General features: G+C 41.2%; 1 protein-coding gene across 7 annotated transcripts in view; it reads left to right on the top strand.

Annotated features, from left to right (window-relative positions):
* The window catches only part of TNRC6B (trinucleotide repeat containing adaptor 6B), a 242,873-nt gene that overhangs the window by 180,153 nt on the left and 42,556 nt on the right, over positions 1 to 20,164 (top strand). For 6 of the 7 annotated variants that reach the window (XM_055329001.1, XM_055329002.1, XM_055328999.1 and 3 more), the window contains 4 exons: positions 680 to 767; positions 5,401 to 5,422; positions 14,536 to 14,877; positions 17,451 to 19,793. In XM_055329001.1, coding sequence (XP_055184976.1) covers positions 680 to 767; positions 5,401 to 5,422; positions 14,536 to 14,877; positions 17,451 to 19,793 — 2,795 coding nt within the window. Of the gene's footprint in view, positions 1 to 679; positions 768 to 5,400; positions 5,423 to 9,073; positions 9,150 to 14,535; positions 14,878 to 17,450; positions 19,794 to 20,164 lie in introns of those variants that run through there. The other variant, XM_055329005.1, reaches the window with a different exon arrangement.

The following is a 20,164-nucleotide window of genomic DNA, read 5'->3' as shown; positions in this document are numbered from 1 at the left end:
TACATGGATTTATAGGACGCTTGGGACCTACCTTAAAAACACAAGTAGAAAACATGTAAAACATAGAGTATTAATAATGTAGAAGAAAAATAAGGAATATAGAATATAGAGTTTTCTGTTAACCACACTGGAGATATCATGGGAAAATACCTAATTTGTGATAAATATCTGTGTATCATAATCGATTTAATATATCTTATATTGTTTGTGAGGAATATTGCCTATCAGAAAATTCACTCCTTATTTTTTTCTTTGATGTATTAATGCTGTATGTTTTATATGTTTTCTACATGTGTTTTTAAGACCAAGTACTGAGTGTTCTATAAATCCATGGAATCCAGGAATATCCCCAGAAGCCAACCAGATATTGTCATATATTCAAATCAGGGTTTTTGCTGAGTACATTTGTGTGTGTTCGTTTAGGAAAATATTATAAAGCTCACATTAATGGGCTTCTTTGAAACCAAATTGTCAAATTTTGCAAAAGGCATAATAAGCCAAAATGTGGGGATAACTAAATGTGCAGAGTTTTATGCATCCTCTTAGTTTAAGTAAAATACCATGTTCTGCTCAGTCACAGAGATGGAATGTTTGCACACCATCTACAAGCATTTCATTTGCTACACAAATAGACTGTGAATATAGATGTTAACCTTTTGGTGTGACATTACTTTAACAGAGAGAAGGAGCAAGAAAGGGAAGAACAGTTAATGGAAGACAAGAAAAGGAAGAAAGAGGATAAAAAGAAAAAAGAAGCCACTCAGAAGGTGAGTTTAATCACTTAAGTGTGCTTTTACATCCACCAAACATCTAGAATAACTAACTGCCTTGGGTTGGATACCTGACAGACAGTTCAGTAATACTGCTTATGTAGTTTACTTGCAAATTTTAAGATCTGAAAGTGGGAGAAAGTTGAAGACCTATGTTTGTTTCCCAAAAGTAGATATTCAGAAATGCTGTAGCTGGTTTAATGAGAACAACAGTAAACATTATCAAGAAAGGCAAGAGAGTCACCAACGCTTTAGTTCTTGTCCAATTTCTGTATTTGTATCATAATTAACCTCCATTTTTATAGGTCAGCTTATAAAACAACTTCAAGGCTTGTTAAGTTCACCCCCACATTCTCCTTTTGGTCGCCCTACAGCATTATCATTTATTTGTAAGAATCTGCTTAGAGTTTTGGGGGGAAATAACATGGCTTTGAGGTGCTTGCTTAGGGGAGAAGAGATGCTAAAAGAAAAAAGACTCACCACTATCAACTGACAAGGCTTAATTGATGCACTTGATCTCAGCGCTGTCTGAGCAGACTGGTAGCCCCACCCCTTTCCCTTCAGTGTGTGTCCCTTTGCCCTCTCCCTGGTGTGAACTTATTCTCCACCCTCACCCTCACCCCATTCTTCAGCATTGCCTGACTTGGACTCTGGCTCAGCAGGGGTGTTTTGGTGCCTTTGGGGGAGGTAAAGTGATTTGCCTCCAGTTCTGTTACTATTGCCTAGCAGACTGGGGAAACAGTACCTTGCTGTGAGGCAGGTTTGAGGCTCCCTGCTCCCTGCTCCAGGTTGTTGAAGCTGAGTTTAGGGAGATAGAAACTGTTACAAGGTTCAGAGGGAATTCAAGACTTAGAACAGACTCAAGGCAGGCAATCAGACACAAACCAGTGCAAGATATAAGGGACACCACAAGTTTTCCCAGCATTATTGGATATAACATATATTCCCATATGTCAGTTTTCTGAATTTTTGAAATAGATCATTTATGAGTGCCTGGAGAAAAAAACAATACTGGCAATAGTTTTCTGAATTGGATTGCATATTAAGCCTGACACATTAAGCATATAAAATTTTATCTTTTCTTCAAGACTTAATTAAAAGAAATACTCATTTTTGTTTGGTAAAGTAATAAAATAGACTGCTGTGCATGCTCATTAAGATGTCTGCTTTTAACTGAGTTTCTGTTTCTATTAATAGTGGTATGCTCACCATCATATCCTCATGCTATCAGGGTACCTGCTTCTAATGTGTTGCTTCTAATCTGAGCTTGTTAGAATTGTCTAAAATGTCAGTAAAGAGTCTGAATAAAGATGTCAGATAACAATCCAGAGGCTTTTTTCATACCTGCCTTTGGAGACACAGCCTCATTCCACATAAGCAGGTCCACCAGCAATAAGGTGTCAGGGCATTGCCCCTCTGCATACTGATCTTCCAGCAGGAATGACAGAGAGTGAACCGCAGTGAAGGCTTTCTTGCCTTTAGGGCATTCACATGTCATCAACTAAATTGGTATAAAAATTGGATTTTGCAGTCTGTGGGAATGAATGGTTAATAGACAAGACACTGGTGAGCTTGAGCAAAGGCTGGTAACAAGAAGATACCAAGTCAAGTGGTTATTTTAGCCAATATATGATCTGTCTTCATTCTTCAACTGGAAAATATCTGTATCTGGAAGGAAGTAATAAATTACGCATCTGTAAGCTTTTGTTGTGGATCCCACTATAATAGAAAAATGATTTAAAATGCAAGATAGTGCAGGTTTATTCAAGAGTGAATTTGGATGATTTATGCAGAGAATGTCATTCATACAGCTGGACAATCTCCCCCATGTACTTGCATCTACATTAAGAAACGGTTTAGAAGTTATGACAAAGAGGAAAATCCCCATAAATAAAATTTCAAGTGGTTAATTATGGACAATACAATTCAATCATTTTTGTTTAAAAAGGTTCTAGATTGGCTGACACAGGATCTAGGACAACACATGGCCTTGGATATTGTTGTATCATACTGAACCGTTGTGTAATTCCAGAATTAAATTCTGATTTAGCAGTTTTAAGGAAGGGCACAAAGCTTACCACGTGATTGTCTTAGTGGCTACCAACCTTATTGTAAAGACAGCGCCTCAACTAGGAGGCATAAAATGTGCTATGATGCAAAGAATTGTAGAGAATGTGCCAGAGGTTCTATTATGTGGTCATTCATTCATTCATTCATTCGATCAGCACGTTTATACAGTGCTTCCACATCCTTCTCACTGCTTACCCTGTTGCTTTACAATCATCTCTTCGTGTCTGTCTTCCCGTTAGACTGACCATAAGTTTCTCAAGGTTTTACTCATATTTGTATTTCTAGGAAGTTAGGGCAGTGCCCGGTACATAAGAGTCACTCAAAAACTGTTTGTTTAATAAATCAGTGGTCAAGATAAGTGCTGGCAGTGTAATTTCTTGAAGAATGGACTTTTATTTAAAAGTAAATTATTTCAACATAGACATTAAACTTGAGCTTTTCTTATGAGCAGTTTGCTCTTTCTAGAACCATCACTGAGTAAACTGTATTAGATTTCCATTCATAAGAAAGGTGTCAAGGAAGGATTCCATTCACATTCATTAAGCTGATGCTGCCAAAGGATCATTGTTCAGTGTTGGCAGAACACATGCTTTGATCATCCAGCTTTTCACCGTCTGGAGGACAGCTCTTTTAACAGAACCCACACTGTAAGACACATTTGACATTATTTGGGTTTGTCACCTTACAGCTGGGGAAGGCATTGACTTCCTGTATAGCTGATCTTCAAAATGGCATTCTAAGAAATACTTATAATGTCATAAAATTTAAATTGCTTTAAGGAATTGATACGTGGATACAAATCAGTTCGTTCTTGGTTAAATGGAGTTTTAGAAAAATTGCACAGTAGACTTGAGCTCGCTAACAGTACATAGAAACACATTAATTTTAAAGTGCTGTCTACTACAAATCCAGTAGAGTAAAATTAGCTTGTTTTTTAATGCAATAATATAAGGAACACTCCAGGAGGTCATAAAAGTAGGGCATCGAATTCAGATTTCATGTTTGGCATTAGTGTGCTGGAATCCACCGTGAAGCAGATTGATTAACTATAAGACATATCTTCCAAAGATGAGCATGTTTTCATGAGCACCCATAGTGGTAACTTGGTATCATTTTCAGCCACAAATAACCAAACATCTTTTCTATTACAAAAATCAGAGAACCATTAAAAATGCCTTATAAGATTAACATTTGGGAAAAGGGAGTCAAAATCACTAACGATCTCAATAATAGTAATAATGAAAATAATACAAGTCTATTAGAATTCTGGCACATTTCCTTTTGGATGTTTTTCTTATACATGGCGTCTTGTCATTTTTTAATATTATAGGGCATGTATAATTAGGTGCCCTCCTTTATTTTCCTCTCTTAATAGCAGAAGCAGTTTTCCATGCGGCTCCTAATGATCATTTCTAAACTCTCTAAAAACCCATTATTATATTCAGCCTATCCAACCTTCTAGGTTAATCACTTCTATAGCTGTTTTAGTTACTATATAAAATATTTTCAACAAAGCAATCTTTATTTGTTTAGAATTTACATGTTTCACTCATTGCTGAATTTCATACTGTTTTACATGAACTTTGATTAAAAACAACAAACTTTTTTTTTGAACATTGGCATAGGATATCCAGTGTATCCTTATAACAACCCTTTGTACCAAGATACTATTATTACTAATCTCCATTCAATAGATAAATAGAAAACTGAGATCACACAGCCAGGAAGTGGCATGGCTTCGTTTTCTTAAAAAAAAAAAAAAAAATATATATATATATATATATATATATATATTTATTTATGAGAGAGAGAGAGAGAGAGGCAGAGACACAGGCAGAGGGAGAAGCAGGCTCCTCCATGCACCGGGATCACACAGCCAGGAAGTGACATGGCTTGGTTTTCATTCATTCATTCATTCATTCATTCATTCATTCATTTATGATAGAGAGAGAGAGAGAGAGAGAGATAGGCAGAGACACAGGCAGAGGGAGAAGCAGGCTCCATGCACCGGGAGTCCGACGTGGGATTTGATTCCGGGTCTCCAGGATCGCGCCCTGGGCCAAAGGCAGGTGCCAAACCGCTGCGCCATCCAGGGATCCCATGGCTTGGTTTTCAATCCTGCCTTTCTGCCATGGCCTCTGATACCTCTGGTGATGGGTCCCTGAACTTTGCTTTCTAAATTTGAGATTGAGTGTTTGAGTCCATACTCAGAGGGTGATCTTTTTTGTCTCTGGCTAATCTAGTTTCGAGGTTCCATCCATTTGCCTTTCTCTAGTCATAGCATCAAAATGACAAAGAGCATTCCTGATACAAGTACTTTATCATTTAATGAGAGTGAAATGCTTTTTGTTTTAATTTTTAATATCCTTCATAATGGTGGTCATGTTAGACATATGGCCATTATCTTTATAGAAGGATGTCTGAATGGACTCTCAGCTTTTTTTCTGGATCTGAACTATGCCTGTGTCTGACAGCTTGAATTACTTACATCATTAGAATTAAAGTAGGCTTATAATACCAAACTAGGAAGCAAATCTCATTTATGTCTCTTATTTTTCAGGTCACGGAACAAAAAACCAAAGGTAAGGTTTTTTTTTTTTTTTCTTTAAGTCATTGGAACCTTCTGTGTTTAGATTTTACACTTTTGCTGACTCAGTCTCCAATCCACTTGATTAGTGAGAGTGAGTGCAAAGTAATTAAGATGGTGGTTTGCAGCCACTAAAGAGCAATAATGACAAATTAAAAGTACTTCTAGTAGTGTTTCTAGTTGGCCTTAAATTTTTTAGGAGGCAAAAGAGATTAGAAAAAGTAATACCTTGTTTTGAAAGTATGTGGGTCATGATTTTGAACTGAAACTTTTCAAAACAATAACAAAAAACACTAGCACCTAATTTACAGATGGGAACTGCAGAGGATTGTTAACTATCTTGATCCATGACGTATGTTGAGTCTGAAAGGGAGTGTTATGTCTAGGATGGCCTCGTGGTCTTCTGAGCTAGAACTTGGAATATGCTTTTTCAAAAAATAATATATTTTAACTCTGTTACAAAAAAAGTAATGTGCTGTAAACAGGTGTCCTTCGGGTAATCCCCAACATAATGGTCTTTGTGTTTTTCAGATCTCTCTCTCTCTCTCTCTCTCATTTTGTTTTTTATTTTTGTTTTAAGATTTTATTTATTCCTTCATGAGAGACAGAAAGAGAGAGGCAGGCACATAGAGAGAGAAGCAGGCTCCCCACGGGAAGCCTGATGTGGGCCTCAATCCCAGGACCACAAGATCACGACCTGAGCCAAAGGCAAATGCTCAGCCATTGAGCCACCCAGGTTTCCCAGAGATCGATCTCTCTTCTGTTCAGATTTTGATTATGCAGTCTTGTCTGGTGATGGTCACACTTTTGGTTGGTTCCCCTTCAGAATGGTAGGCTTCATTCCTTGAGATCAATATTCTAGCTCCTATCCTTGCCCACTTAAATACGTGGTTCACAACGAGGGTATATATTAAAATTATTTGGATAGACTTGTCAGAATATACAAGCATGGACCTCTTCCTAAACATTCATGGTCTCAGGCCACAGTCCTGGCACGTGTATTTTGAGAACATCTACAGGTGACCCCAGGACATGTCCCAGGTTGAGTACCACTGCCCCTGATGAAAGGAATCACAGGACTGCGATAACTTGAAGGAAGGTCGGGGCAGATGAATGGATAGGCCAAGATGTGATGGGAGGTCCTCTAATGATTGGTTTTTTTCTTGTTTTTGTTTTCTTTTGTTGGACCACCAGGCTAAAGTGTGCCATACAGTGATGGAAAACTAATAAAGACAGTGCTAGTTTTTAAGGAAACTTAGTTCTGGAAAGCAGATTCTCAGATGACCATTACTGTAATATATTACTAATCAAAAGGCATTTCAAGGGAGAATGTAGTATGGGACCTTGTAGTGATTTATAAAAGACTGATAAAAACTATTTTTAGTGATAATTATCTTAATTAGTTAGAAAGAATAGTGTTCTCCCCTTGTACATTCAGCTAGTACCAACCCAGAAGTGGGCTTTATTTGGAAGTATCTTTATAAATTACATGTTTGAAATAGAAGTTATACTTATCATAAAAATAGAGTTATTGATAGTAGTACAGTGTCCATATTTTCTAAACCAACATACTATCTAGGAAAGGATTTGGGCACATAGTATTTATATTTATAGGACGTTTTTGATTTATCAGGACAGCAGATGAGAAAATAGGCATTTTCCTGGAAAATCTAGGCTCTGTGATTGTTGAAACATGGTGGTTAGGTTCTTGGGCCTGGCCACAGCTCTAATGTTCATGAGGCCAGGTATCAGCTGAGCTATGGAAACAAGCTGTTTTGTATGGTAAGTGGTGTTTCTATTGGAAGATGAAAAATCCATTAAGGCATTCTTTCTTAGATTGTGTGTGTGTGTGTGTGTGTGTGTGTGTGTGTGTGTGTGTTAGATCTTTTCTCAGAAATGCTTTCCTCTGCCAAAATCTTAAAAATCAAACTTTCTTTTCTACTTATTATTTTCTTTCCAAATAGGATTTTTCTCTCACCTACCATAAAATGAAATATACCCTACAGTTTCCAAACTGTTCCCACCCCACCTCCCCATCAAAAATTAAAGTAAAATAATCCTAAAGTGAGCTAAGAGCTTGTTTCAGGTCTCCTAAGGAATTTACTTGGTAGAACCAGGGAGAAAATAGAAGTAAAAATAAAAATGATCTGGAGGGATGCCTGGATGGCTTAGTGGTTGAGTGGCTGCCTTCAACTCAGGGTGTGATCCCAGGGTCCTGGGATCGAGTCCTACATCAGGCTCCCTGTGGGGAGCCTGCTTCTCCCTCTGCCATGTCTCTGCCTCTGTCTCTCATGAATAAATAAAACCTTTAAAAAAATTTTTTTTTCTCTGGAGTATGAGACCATAAGTAGAGGGAGAGGAAAAATGAGACAGGAAAGAATACAAAAGGATTTCAAGTGGAGGTTATATGAAGATAGAGCCTAGCGCTGGGCCTGACCTTTCTGGGTTTTGTCTCACTTTACAGCCACATTTTTATCTTTGTTTTTTTTTTTTCACATTTTTATCTTTGTTCCCAAGAACCAGTCTGAGGATTCCCAAGTCGCATTCTTCTCTTCTCTTAGCTGATGTTTCTTGGTCCTGTTCCTCTTCCCAAAGATGGTGCCCTCCTTAGGCAGTCTCCATAACTCTAAATCTGCCCCTTTTCCCAGTAGACCCTATAAGAAAAAAGACTTGTTTGATGTCAAGTTGTTGGATGTACAGTGAACTGAAGATTTGTCCATATTTCAGAGAAAAAGTAGATTCATTGTATATTGTCTTTATCTTCCATTATTTAAAAACAGAATTCTGGAGAATAGGATAAGATTTCAAGTGGAGGTGCTGTGAAGACATGGCCTAGAGATGGGCCTGCTGTCCAGTAGCAGACAATACAAAGCACTTAAGGTAGAAGCTGATGTCCCCCTTTGTTGAATATTGGACTTAGAATAGAAAGAGTCTCTGGGATTGATGTAATAGACCAGATACTAGAGGGATGAAGGATAAGGTGAGGACTAAAAGGGGCACCTGGGTGGCTCAGTCAGTTAAGCATCCAACTCTTGATCTCAGCTCAGGTCTGGATCTCAGGGTCATGAGTTCAAGCCCTGCATTGGGCTCCTCACTAGGCATGGAGCCTACTTTAAAAAAAAAAAAAGATTAGGACTAAAAAGATAGATGGTGTAACGGAGGAGGTTGTACATAGCAATTTTACCTTGTTAAAAAGCTGTTAGGGTCATGGTTGGCTTAGCGTGTAGTTATCAGTATGAAATGACTGATTTATAAAAACTAACATGACTTGGGGCATCTGGGTGGCTCAGTCAGTTAAGCATCTGTCTCTTGGTTTGGCTCAGGTCATAACCTGCTTAGGGTCATGAGATTGAGCCGTGTTGGGCTCTGTGCTCAGCACAGAGTCTGCTTGAGATTCTCTCTCTCCCTCTTCCTCTGTCCCTCTCCCACTTGTGTGCACACTCTCTCTCCCTTTCTTTCTCTAAAATAAAATCTTTAAAAACAAAACAAAACAAACCACTGACATGATCTTAAGCACCTTTAGTAGAAATAGAGTGTCTAGGAAGGGATTTGCAGTTCCTATAACAGACACCGCACTGAGGAAAGAGAGATCTACTTCTGTGGAGCCTGTGGAGTTTGGGCCTGATTGGCCAATGAATTTGGACCTGCATCATATTTGGAAGGGTTAAACATGTGGAGCTGCTTAACCCCTAGTGGAACAATTGCCACATGAGGAAGCTCAGGTAACTAACACTTAGCAGTCTCTTGGTAAATGTCTGTCAGGTGTTTTGTTCAGTGAGACTTATTCTGATAGTGAAAGTACTGATGGGGAGAGTCAAAGCCAACAGGGAAAAGCTTCCAGCTTAGTAGATTGAAATTTTTAGATACTGTCATCCACAGCAGCAATTCATGACCTTTACCACACATGGGACACAGCTGAAGGACAGCACCTTCCCATCAGCATACCTGGGGTGATGGACTGTTATGGTACATTGACCACAACTCTGTCTTCTGAGTCTACTCCAGAAGGCATATTTAGTAAGTGTGTGTCTTGGTGGTTGGGATAGTCTCGAGTCTACTCTGAAAGACTTGAGGTGGGTTCTCCCCACCCCAAGTAAGTAATTTACAAAGTAAACTACTTACAGTGTGTCACACCATGTAGAAACACGTGAATATTCTAACATTGACGGGAGCCATTTGTTCAGAGTTGGAGCTGGCTACGTCTAGAAAGTGAATGAATGTGAGGTATAAGACATATGGTTCAGATAGATGGACACAGAATAGTCCAGGTGGGAGGTAATGAGGACTTGAACCTGGTTAGGAGCAGTGGTGGTAGAGAGGAGGAAGGAAGGCATCAGAGAGATGCTTTGGCTCAGTGGAATGTAACGATGATCAGATAATGATGTGCAAGGAGAGAACAAAGTCTAAGACACCTTCCAGATTTCCTACTTGAGAATCTGGTTGGGTGATGACTCTATTCCTTGAGCTAGGGGATAATGGGGAGATGGGGAACAAGTTTGAGGGTAAAGGGAAGAAGAGAGAAAGAGATCTGAGGTGAAGGTAGGGATTTGGGAAATGCACATAATTGTTAAAGTCTCAATATGGGGGAATTTGTACTCAAGTACCTTAAATGTGAGAATAGTATAGGCCTCACCTTTTCTTTCTTTTCTTTTCTTTTCTTTTCTTTCTTTCTTTCTTTCTTTCTTTCTTTCTTTCTTTCTTTCTTTCTTTCCTTCCTTCCTTCCTTCCTTCCTTCCTTCCTTCCTTCCTTCCTTCTTTCTTTTCTTTTCTTTTCTTTTCTTTTCTTTTCTTTTCTTTTCTTTTCTTTTCTTTTCTTTTCTTTCTTTTCTTTTCTTTTCTTTTCTTTTCTTTTCTTTTCTTTTCTTTTCTTTTCTTTTCTTTTCTTTTCTTTTCTTTTCTTTTCTTTCTTTTCTTTCTCTTTTCTTTCGACACAATTTTGACCGAATTCAGCTGGCCATCTTACAAACCTGATTAGGGAATTGCCAGCTACAACCTTCTGGGCAAATCTGATTCCCCTCCTGTTTTCATACTGCCCGCGAGCTAGGAATATTTTTTTTACATTTTTTTCAATGGTTAGAAAAAATATAAAAGAACAATAATTTCAGACAGTGAAAATAATATGAAATTTATATTTTAGTGCAATAAGTGAAGTTGTATGTAACACAGCCACACTTACTCATTTATACATTGTCTGTGGCTGCTTTTGCCTACATGTGAACAGTTGAGTCATCACAACAAAGACCATATGGCCGGCAAAGCCTAAAATATTTACTGTCTGGCCCATTACAGAAAAGTTTGCTGACCCCTGACCAAGAAGAGGATGAGAACCCACAACGGAAGAAAGAGGTAGAGAGCTGGCTGGTGTGGGTCTCAGCAGCTCTCACAAACACAGAGGGAGGAAATGGCCAATAGTGTCAGAAGTTGCAGACAAGTCAAGGAAGTTGTTCCTCGAAAGTTCATTAGATTGGCAATAATGGGGCAGCCCGGGTGGCTCAGTGGTTTATCGCCACCTGCAGCCCAGGGCGTGATCCTGGAGACCCGGGATCGAGTCCCACATCGGGTTCTCCGCATGGTGCCTGCTTCTCCCTCCGCCTGTGTCTCTGCACCTCTCTCTCTTTCTGAATAAAAAAAAAAAAAAATAGATGGGCAACAATGATCACTAGTTGTTGAATGAGGAGAGAGGTTTCCAGGGAGATGTTCAGGGCAGATGCCAGGGTGCATTGAGTTTGAGGAGTGAGTAGAAGGTAAAGAAATGGAGACAGTGCTTAAAGGGTACTGAGAGTTCTTTTTTAATTTTTTTTTTTAATTTTTATTTATTTATGATAGTCACACAGAATGAGAGAGAGAGAGGCAGAGACATAGGCAGAGGGAGAAGCAGGCTCCATGCACCGGGAGCCCGACATGGGATTCGATCCCGGGTCTCCAGGATTGCGCCCTGGGCCAAAGACAGGCGCTAAACCGCTGCGCCACCCAGGGATCCCGGTACTGAGAGTTCTTAAGTGTGTGGGGTCCACTCTCTGTGTGTCAGTCCTTGAAAGTTTTTGTATTGCATTGTAACTGATAATCATTCACCCAGAGATTTTCAGTTGAAAATAATGTCTTTTTAGGGCTTATATGTATTTTATTGAAATTTTTCAGGAATAGAGGCAGTTCAGAAGTTCAGTTAGTGATGAGAATAACAGTAATAATAGGGAAAGGAAAAAAAAATCAATCATTATTAGTTCCTGGAAGTCAATGAAAGGAAATTAGAAAATTGGATACACAGCATTTTTCACAATGTCTTTATTTTCCTTTGATACAGAGTTCATGTTTAAGCCACAGACCTTTTCTGTGGAAAATAAGCATGCCCTTATTTTGAGCATCTTTAGAAAGGTCACATTAAAACCTACGAATCATTAAGGTGCAGAAGAGAAATGAGAGGGTCTGAAAAGTAATTCCTACTCTGTTAATTTCCATTTCTTCTCTTAGCACCTGACATTCTGAAGCATGCTGTGAACCACACACTGATTCTGGGATGTCTTAAGTTTGGACTTCAAGAAGCAGGTTGGAGTGGGCCTCCTGCCTAACAGCCACATTGCTCTCTAGATTTCTGATTGGCCATTAAGTGCTTAAAATTCTTGAAGTCACAGAAAGGTGTAAGAAAAAAATTGAATAAGATTTCATTCAAGTTCTGAAACACAGTTTTTCCTAACATGTACCTCACGCTTTTTCTGTGTCCTAGAGTTTTGAATGACTGATCTCCCAGAATAGAGTCCCATATTAGAAGGAAAGTGGTTGAAAAGTGGTCCAATTTCATAATGACTTTATTATTTACAATTCCTTCTACCTCTGATGTAGTGGGAAAATGCTCTGAGGCACTTTTGTAAGAAATCTTACACATATAGGATACCCTCCAAGTTTCTTTGGTTGTGCTGTGAATGTTGTCAAGTTAGTTAAACTAAGGTTCAGACCTCAGTGCTGTAGGCTGCTCTTACTATGTCTTATTCTATTTTAGGGAAATGAGTCAAGGCATGTAACAGACATGGTTAACTCAGAGTGAAGATTCTAGCCCTTTTATAGAAGGCCAGCCTCAGAAGCATAGCTCCTTCCATCCTAAAAACCATTTGGGAAGAATCCTCCCAGCCCTTGCCAGCTTCTTGTTTATTCTCATGAGAGGAAAGGGGATTGGGAATGCCATCTGCTATGGGAATCTTGAGGGCATAGATCATCTTCATTTATCAGTTATTTTTATCTATCAGCTCTTATAGGTCATGCAGAGCCTACTATATTGATAATATCAGGCAATAATCAACTTATTTTTCTGAAGAAACAAGTTTATTCTGCTCATCAGGTTGTGGATCCTCAGACCTCCCTTCCTTACTGGGAGACCCACTACTGCCTCAGGGTTGGTTAAGATTAGACCAGAGGGCCTTGAAGTTACTTCAGGCTCCTACTCTTTGGCCTTACTACTCACAGTGCTCACCAGTGTCCAATAGGAGTAGATTGGGCCCCCTGATTTCTGATGATGTCTCTCTGTCCATAAAGGAACCAGCCAGTTCAGCGAGCAACATGCTGGCCCAGTATCATGTCAGCAGTCAACGCAATACTGCCACCAGAGCTGGCCCAAACATTACTCTGGATGCCAGGGATTTGGGCTTCAGTATCATCCAAATTATCAGGCTCAGTGATTGTTTCTGTAATATTGCCAACCTCTATTTGCCAGGTAGATTTTCCTGGAAAGGGTGGCAGTTGTTTGGTAGGATGAGGCAAAAAGAGAGCAGAAGGACATTCCCTGTAGAGCTGAGAGGAAAGCCAGAGAGTCCTACAGAGTATATTATTTTCACATTCATCCTGCACATGCCATACCTCCTGTCCACCATTTTAAAAAGTAAGGTAAAACATTAAATTATTTAAAATAAGTAGGAAAAATACCTACATTTTAAAATTTTTATTTGAAATCTTTATTTTATGTTTCCTTTTTAGAGAGGGTGGAGGAGAGAGAAAGTAATCTTAGGCTCCATGCCCAGTGCAGAGTCTGATGTGGGGCTTCATCTTACAGCCCTGAGATCATGATCTGAGCTGAAATCAAGAGTCGGACACTTAACTGATTGAGCCACCCAGGCGCCCCTGAAATTTTTATTTTAAATATTTGGAACAAATATACAAGATACCCTTAAAAATTTTGACAAAAGCAAAAAAAATGTATAACGTTTTTAATTATTTACATATGGATGTGAAGCAAGAGTAAGTTCAGGTAGCTATAGAAGCCAAACCCAAGTTGATTTTGTGATTCTCCAGGGCTGAGATTTTCTGTGGGGGTCTACTCTGTGCTAGACCCTAAGAAAAAAAAGATGAAAGCTGTGTCCTTACCCTTGAGAGACTCTTGGGCCTGGTGAGGGTGAGAAGCCTGTAAATGCGAATTTCAATGTAATATGGTAAATTCAAGGTAAAGAAAGATGGGCAGCATGCTTCTAGAGCACAGATGAAGGTGCTTTGCCTACCCAGTCCAAGGACTTCAAGAAAAGTTTCTCAGAGGCAGCCCCGGTGGCGCAGCGGTTTAGCCCCGCCTGCAGCCGGGGTGTGATCCTGGAGACCCAGGATCCAGTCCCACGTCGGGCTCCCTGCATGGAGCCTGCTTCTTCCTCTGCCTGTGTCTCTGCCTCTCTCTCGTGTCTCTATGAATAAATAAATAAAATCTTTAAAAAAAAAAAAGTGTTTCTCAGAGGTAGGTCTTTAAGAATGGGGATAAAGGGCAAGGCCATTCCAACCTAGAGCCTTGAACTTTTACCAAGGGCTTTACCTGGGGCCCATATGCACCCTCAGACTTGCTGGGCAGCCCTTCATGGATTTAGGGGAGTAAATGGTGATTGCTTCCCTTTCCCCCTTAATTAATGGAAATAGAATACTGTGGCATTGTTGTCTTTGAGTCATTGTCACCATCACTCCCCACCTCTGCCATACCTCCAATAAACTGAAGATGTAGGAGAATTTAGAAGGACCACAGCCATTCACAGTAGGATGGTAGAAGAGTTGTCTTATTGGAATTGATCTCATGTAAGCTTTATTAAAAACCATTTTTAGAAAAATGTATTTTATTTCAAAGACTGTTTCTCAATCTTTCTCTTTCAGTGCCCGAAGTGACGAAACCAAGTTTAAGCCAACCAACGGCCGCCAGCCCAATTGGCAGCTCTCCATCGCCACCAGTCAATGGTGGCAACAATGCCAAAAGGGTGGCAGTGCCGAACGGACAACCGCCAAGCGCCGCCCGCTACATGCCTCGGGAGGTGCCGCCGCGATTCCGTTGCCAGCAGGACCACAAAGTGTTACTAAAACGTGGGCAGCCCCCTCCGCCGTCCTGCATGCTCCTCGGGGGCGGAGCAGGGCCTCCTCCCTCCACAGCACCTGGAGCAAACTCAAACAACGCACAAGTGACAGGAACGCTGCTGCAGAGTGACAGTGGGACTGCACCAGGTGAGGAAGAGGTGTTGTGAATTGATTTCATGGCAGCTTGAAAGAGAGTGATCACTTCTTTTGTATTGCCTGGTGTAAAGTCCACAAAAACCCTTCATTAGATAGACTCTTGGGATTACTCAAAAGACGGGAGAAGATCCCAGTGTGAAATGTGTACCAGCACTTCTCTTCTGAAACTGGGTTTTAGCGTCCAGTATGTGCTCTTGGCATGAGAAACTAATGTGGCTGTTGTTTGTCATCACCATTTGGGACTTTTCTTCTTTTTTACACAAGTGCATTATAAATTTGAGCCTCCATAGTTCCAGCTGTCACCACAAGTGTGTGCTCAGAGGATAATTAGAGGTGGGGCTAGTGCAAAGACTTGTTCTGAATCTTACTTGCCTATGTTTATGTTCTCAGAATGCTGGAAGTATAGAGAGAATCGTCTCTTAGATTACTGTGTAGAATCTTGGGGTGGGGGGGGAGATACCAAATAATACCATTCTGTAGTTTTTTATTAGATTTTTTTTTGACTCATTGTTTCTTTAGAGGATTTTGGGCTTTGTTAAAAACTGGGCTCCTGGCTGGCTCAGTCAATAGAGCACACATCTCTTGATCTTGGGGTTGTAAGTTCAAACCCCACATTGGATGTAGAGCTTACTTTAAAACAAAACAAAACAAAAAACCCTAGATGTAGATATATCTACAAGGGGGGGCTATAAATTTTGAGAGTTTTTAATAGATAAATGTTAAATCAGCTAATAGCTAAGAACCTCCAGACATCACCTCTTCCCCTTCTCTTTTTTTTTAAAGCTTATTAACAGATTTTCGCTTAGCTCTTAAAATATCTTTTGAGGCTATACTAAAATTCAAAGCTTAAACATAATCAAGCCTTGGCAAGAACAATGAGTTGGTTATTGTTAACTGTAGCACACTTTATTCTATTTCTGAGTTTAAACATGGAATTGCCTTAGAAAATTCTATCACCGTCTCATGTTCAGAGTAAGGATGTAAAGAAACCTCATGGTTATGGCTTTATGCAGACTTTTCTGTGGTGGCTGGCAGGCCAGGCCCAAAGCCGGCAGGGAAAAGCCTCATGGCCCTTCCCTTCCTGGCCCCTCAAAAGCAGTTGCAAGGGGATCCCTGGGTGGCTCAGCGGTTTAGCGCCTCCCTTTGGCCCAGGGCGCAGTCCTGGAGTCCCGGGATCGAGTCCCACGTCAGGCTCCCTGCATGGAGCCTGCTTCTCCCTCCTCCTGTATCTCTGCCTCTCTCTCTTTCTATGTCTAAAATAAATAAAATAAATAAATAAATCTTTAAAAAAAAAAAAAAAGCAGTTGCAAGAGGAAGTACGTGAGGGGTGGTCACATCAGGTGGTTCTGCAGTCAAATCTACCCAGGCCTGGATGTAGACATGAGTCCAGAGTGAGTCAGACTCTCTTGTTTGCATTCTTAAAACCAAGGAGACCCCGGAGTCTTAAGATTTTGAGATTCTCTGCTTTCGTACTCTTATATGGCTCTATGTAATATTTTTTCAACCTTATATTGATTTAAGGCTTCTTGGTTAAAGTAACTAAAACAAATTTAGAAGAAATTACTGGGTTAAAAACATGTCATTTTTCTTCCCACCAAATATGATAAATTCCACCAAAATATGTGCTGAACCAGACTAATTTATCAGATTAAGTTCCTTGGGCACTTAGAGACTGATTCATGCTTGTCTGCCCCAGCAATCTAGCTGGGTGGGCATTCATCATTCATCAGATGCTTATTGAGTAGCAGTGCACTGGCCACTATGTAGAATTCAAACTTTAGCAGGAGAGGGTCTCTGCCTAAGCGGAGGAGCTTTGAGGGGAGTCTCTGTGCTAATGTGGGAGAAAGTAGATGTGAACACAGTACCACAGCACTAAGCAAAACAGCTCTAGACAGGGAAAGGTTATTTTTCAGGTGATGAACCAAAAACAAAACAAAAACCTCATAGAAGAAACGGCACTTGAACTAGGCCCAGAAAGATGGGTATATTTCAGTATATTAAACCAAGAGGAGAAGCCAGTAGCTGCCAATGTGGAACAGTGCCAGGGTGAGAGGGCATAAGTTGTGGACTGTCAAGTAGTGTGGACATAGAAAGTAGTGGAAGATAAGACTAGAAAAGTCTGTTGGTCCCAGGTTGTGCAGCATCTTTAATCTTGTGTGCTAAGAAACCATTGGGAGCTTCCCCTATAGCAGTGATCTAATTGAAGGTGTGCTTCAGAACAATTACTCTAGCCAGGAGTGTTCAGAGTAGATTGGAGATAGAAAGCAAGTTGAAGGTGTTACTACATTATCTCAAGATCTAAGAAGGCCCTTCTCTGTCAATAGGAATGACAAGGGGACAGCTTTGAGAAATGTGGTGGAGTTACACTTAGCAATATAGCAACCTGGCAAAATGAAAGAGAAGAGATGACTAGCACAAGTGTGATGCAGTTAACCAAGACAGGCAACTGGGTAGAGAATTGAGTTTGTGGGGAACTGTATCAGCTCTCTTAGGGGCAGTTTGAGCTTGAGGTGTTAATCAGCATGCATGTGTAGCTGTGATTGATAAGATAATCTCTTTCCCAGAGTCAACCCTTGGAGGTGCTGCTGCTTCAAATTATGCAAATTCCACTTGGGGCCCGGGAGCCTCCTCCAACAACGGCGCCTCCCCCAACCCAATTCACACCTGGGACAAGGTGATTGTAGACGGGTCTGACGTGGAAGAGTGGCCTTGTATTGCCAGCAAAGACACTGAGTCTTCTTCCGAAAACACCACCGATAACAACAGTGCCTCGAACCCTGGCTCTGAGAAGAGCACTCTGCCAGGAAGCACCACTAGTAACAAAGGAAAAGGGAGCCAGTGCCAGTCTGCAAGTTCTGGGAACGAATGTAATCTTGGGGTCTGGAAATCTGACCCTAAGACTAAATCTGTTCAATCTTCCAACTCTACAACAGAGAACAACAATGGACTAGGAAATTGGAGGAATGTGAGTGGTCAGGATAGAATTGGACCTGGCTCTGGCTTCAGCAACTTTAACCCAAATAGCAACCCATCTGCCTGGCCAGCGCTGGTCCAAGAAGGAAATTCTAGGAAAGGGGCATTGGAAACGGATACCAGTAACTCCAGTGCACAGGTTAGCACAGTAGGTCAGGCATCCAGGGAACAGCAGTCAAAGATGGAAAATGCGGGTGTTAATTTTGTTGTCTCTGGCAGAGAACAGGCTCAAATTCATAACACTGATGGACCAAAAAATGGAAACACTAACTCCTTGAACTTAAGTTCACCAAACCCCATGGAGAATAAGGGAATGCCCTTTGGAATGGGCTTGGGGAACGCCTCCAGGAGCACTGATGCCCCTTCACAAAGCACTGGAGATCGAAAGACTGGGAGTGTTGGATCTTGGGGTGCAGCTAGGGGGCCTTCTGGAACTGACACAGCCTCTGGACAAAGCAATTCTGGAAACAATGGGAACAATGGAAAAGATAGAGAGGACTCCTGGAAAGGAGCTTCTGTTCAGAAATCATCTGGGTCAAAAAATGACTCTTGGGACAATAACAGGTCTACGGGTGGGTCCTGGAACTTTGGCCCTCAGGACTCTAATGACAACAAATGGGGTGAAGGGAACAAAATGACATCTGGGGTCTCTCAGGGAGAATGGAAACAGCCGACTGGGTCTGATGAGTTGAAAATTGGAGAATGGAGTGGTCCAAACCAACCAAATTCTAGCACTGGAGCATGGGACAATCAAAAGGGCCACCCCCTCCCTGAAAACCAAGGCAATGCCCAGGCTCCCTGTTGGGGAAGATCTTCCAGCTCCACAGGAAGTGAAGTTGGAGGTCAAAGCACTGGAAGCAACCACAAGGCAGGAAGTAGTGACAGTCATAATTCTGGCCGTCGGTCATACCGGCCCACACATCCTGATTGTCAGGCTGTCTTACAGACTCTTTTGAGCCGAACTGATTTGGACCCCAGGGTGCTCTCAAACACTGGCTGGGGCCAAACTCAAATTAAGCAGGACACTGTGTGGGATATTGAAGAGGTGCCAAGACCTGAGGGGAAATCGGACAAAGGAACTGAGGGGTGGGAGAGCGCTGCCACACAGACCAAGAACTCAGGGGGCTGGGGAGATGCACCCAGCCAAAGCAATCAAATGAAGTCTGGATGGGGGGAGCTCTCAGCCTCTACAGAGTGGAAAGACCCCAAGAACACAGGAGGCTGGAATGACTATAAGAACAACAACTCTTCCAACTGGGGAGGCGGACGACCAGATGAAAAGACATCTTCCTCTTGGAATGAGAACTCCAGCAAGGATCAGGGGTGGGGAGGGGGACGCCAGCCCAATCAAGGATGGACTTCTGGGAAGAATGGTTGGGGAGAGGAAGTTGATCAGGCGAAAAACAGCAGTTGGGAAAGTTCTGCAAGCAAACCTGTGTCTGGGTGGGGAGAAGGAGGGCAGAATGAAATTGGAACTTGGGGGAACAGCGGGAATGCAAGCCTAGCTTCCAAAGGTGGGTGGGAAGATTGCAAAAGGTCTCCAGCGTGGACTGAGACTGGCAGACAGCCCAATTCCTGGCATAAACAGCACCAACAGCAGCAGCCACAGCAGCCACCGCCACCACAACCAGAGGCTTCTGGTTCATGGGGAGGCCCCCCACCACCACCTCCAGGCAACGGACGACCTTCCAATTCCAACTGGAGCAGTGGGCCACAGCCAGTAACCCCTAAGGACGAGGAACCCAGTGGTTGGGAAGAGCCATCCCCACAGTCAATTAGTCGGAAAATGGACATCGATGATGGCACTTCAGCATGGGGAGACCCTAACAGCTATAACTACAAGAATGTGAATCTGTGGGATAAGAATTCCCAAGGGGGCCCAGCACCTCGAGAACCAAATCTGCCTACCCCGATGACCAGTAAATCAGCATCAGGTAGGCAATGGCTGCTTCTTGCGGGTTTGATAAACAAAAATCCTAAATTTTTATTAAGCTGCATTTATTCCTTGGCTGTATTCTAGAAATCTTTCTACATTAACCATACTCTACTGTGAATAGAAGCTTTCTTTTTATAAAATGATAGTGAAAACAGATGCTGGTGGTACCTTTTAATGTTCTTTCTTGGCAAAAGGAAAAAGATGGGATCCCTGTGGTAGTCTCCCAAAGTTGGTGGGGTTTTTTTTGTTTGTTTGTTTGTTTTTTGTTTTTTTTTTTGTAACTGTATTGGTCTTGCAGAATCCAAAAAAACGTATCTTGGGCACTAAACAAACCATGCTCCAAAAAAAAAAAAAAAAAAAAAAAACATG

The sequence above is a fragment of the Nyctereutes procyonoides genome, unplaced genomic scaffold (assembly GCF_905146905.1).
Source record: "Nyctereutes procyonoides isolate TBG_1078 unplaced genomic scaffold, NYPRO_anot_genome, whole genome shotgun sequence".
Lineage (NCBI taxonomy): Eukaryota > Metazoa > Chordata > Mammalia > Carnivora > Canidae > Nyctereutes > Nyctereutes procyonoides.
The sequence above is the reverse complement of the archived record's forward strand: the minus strand, read 5'-3'. Positions and strand labels throughout refer to the sequence as shown.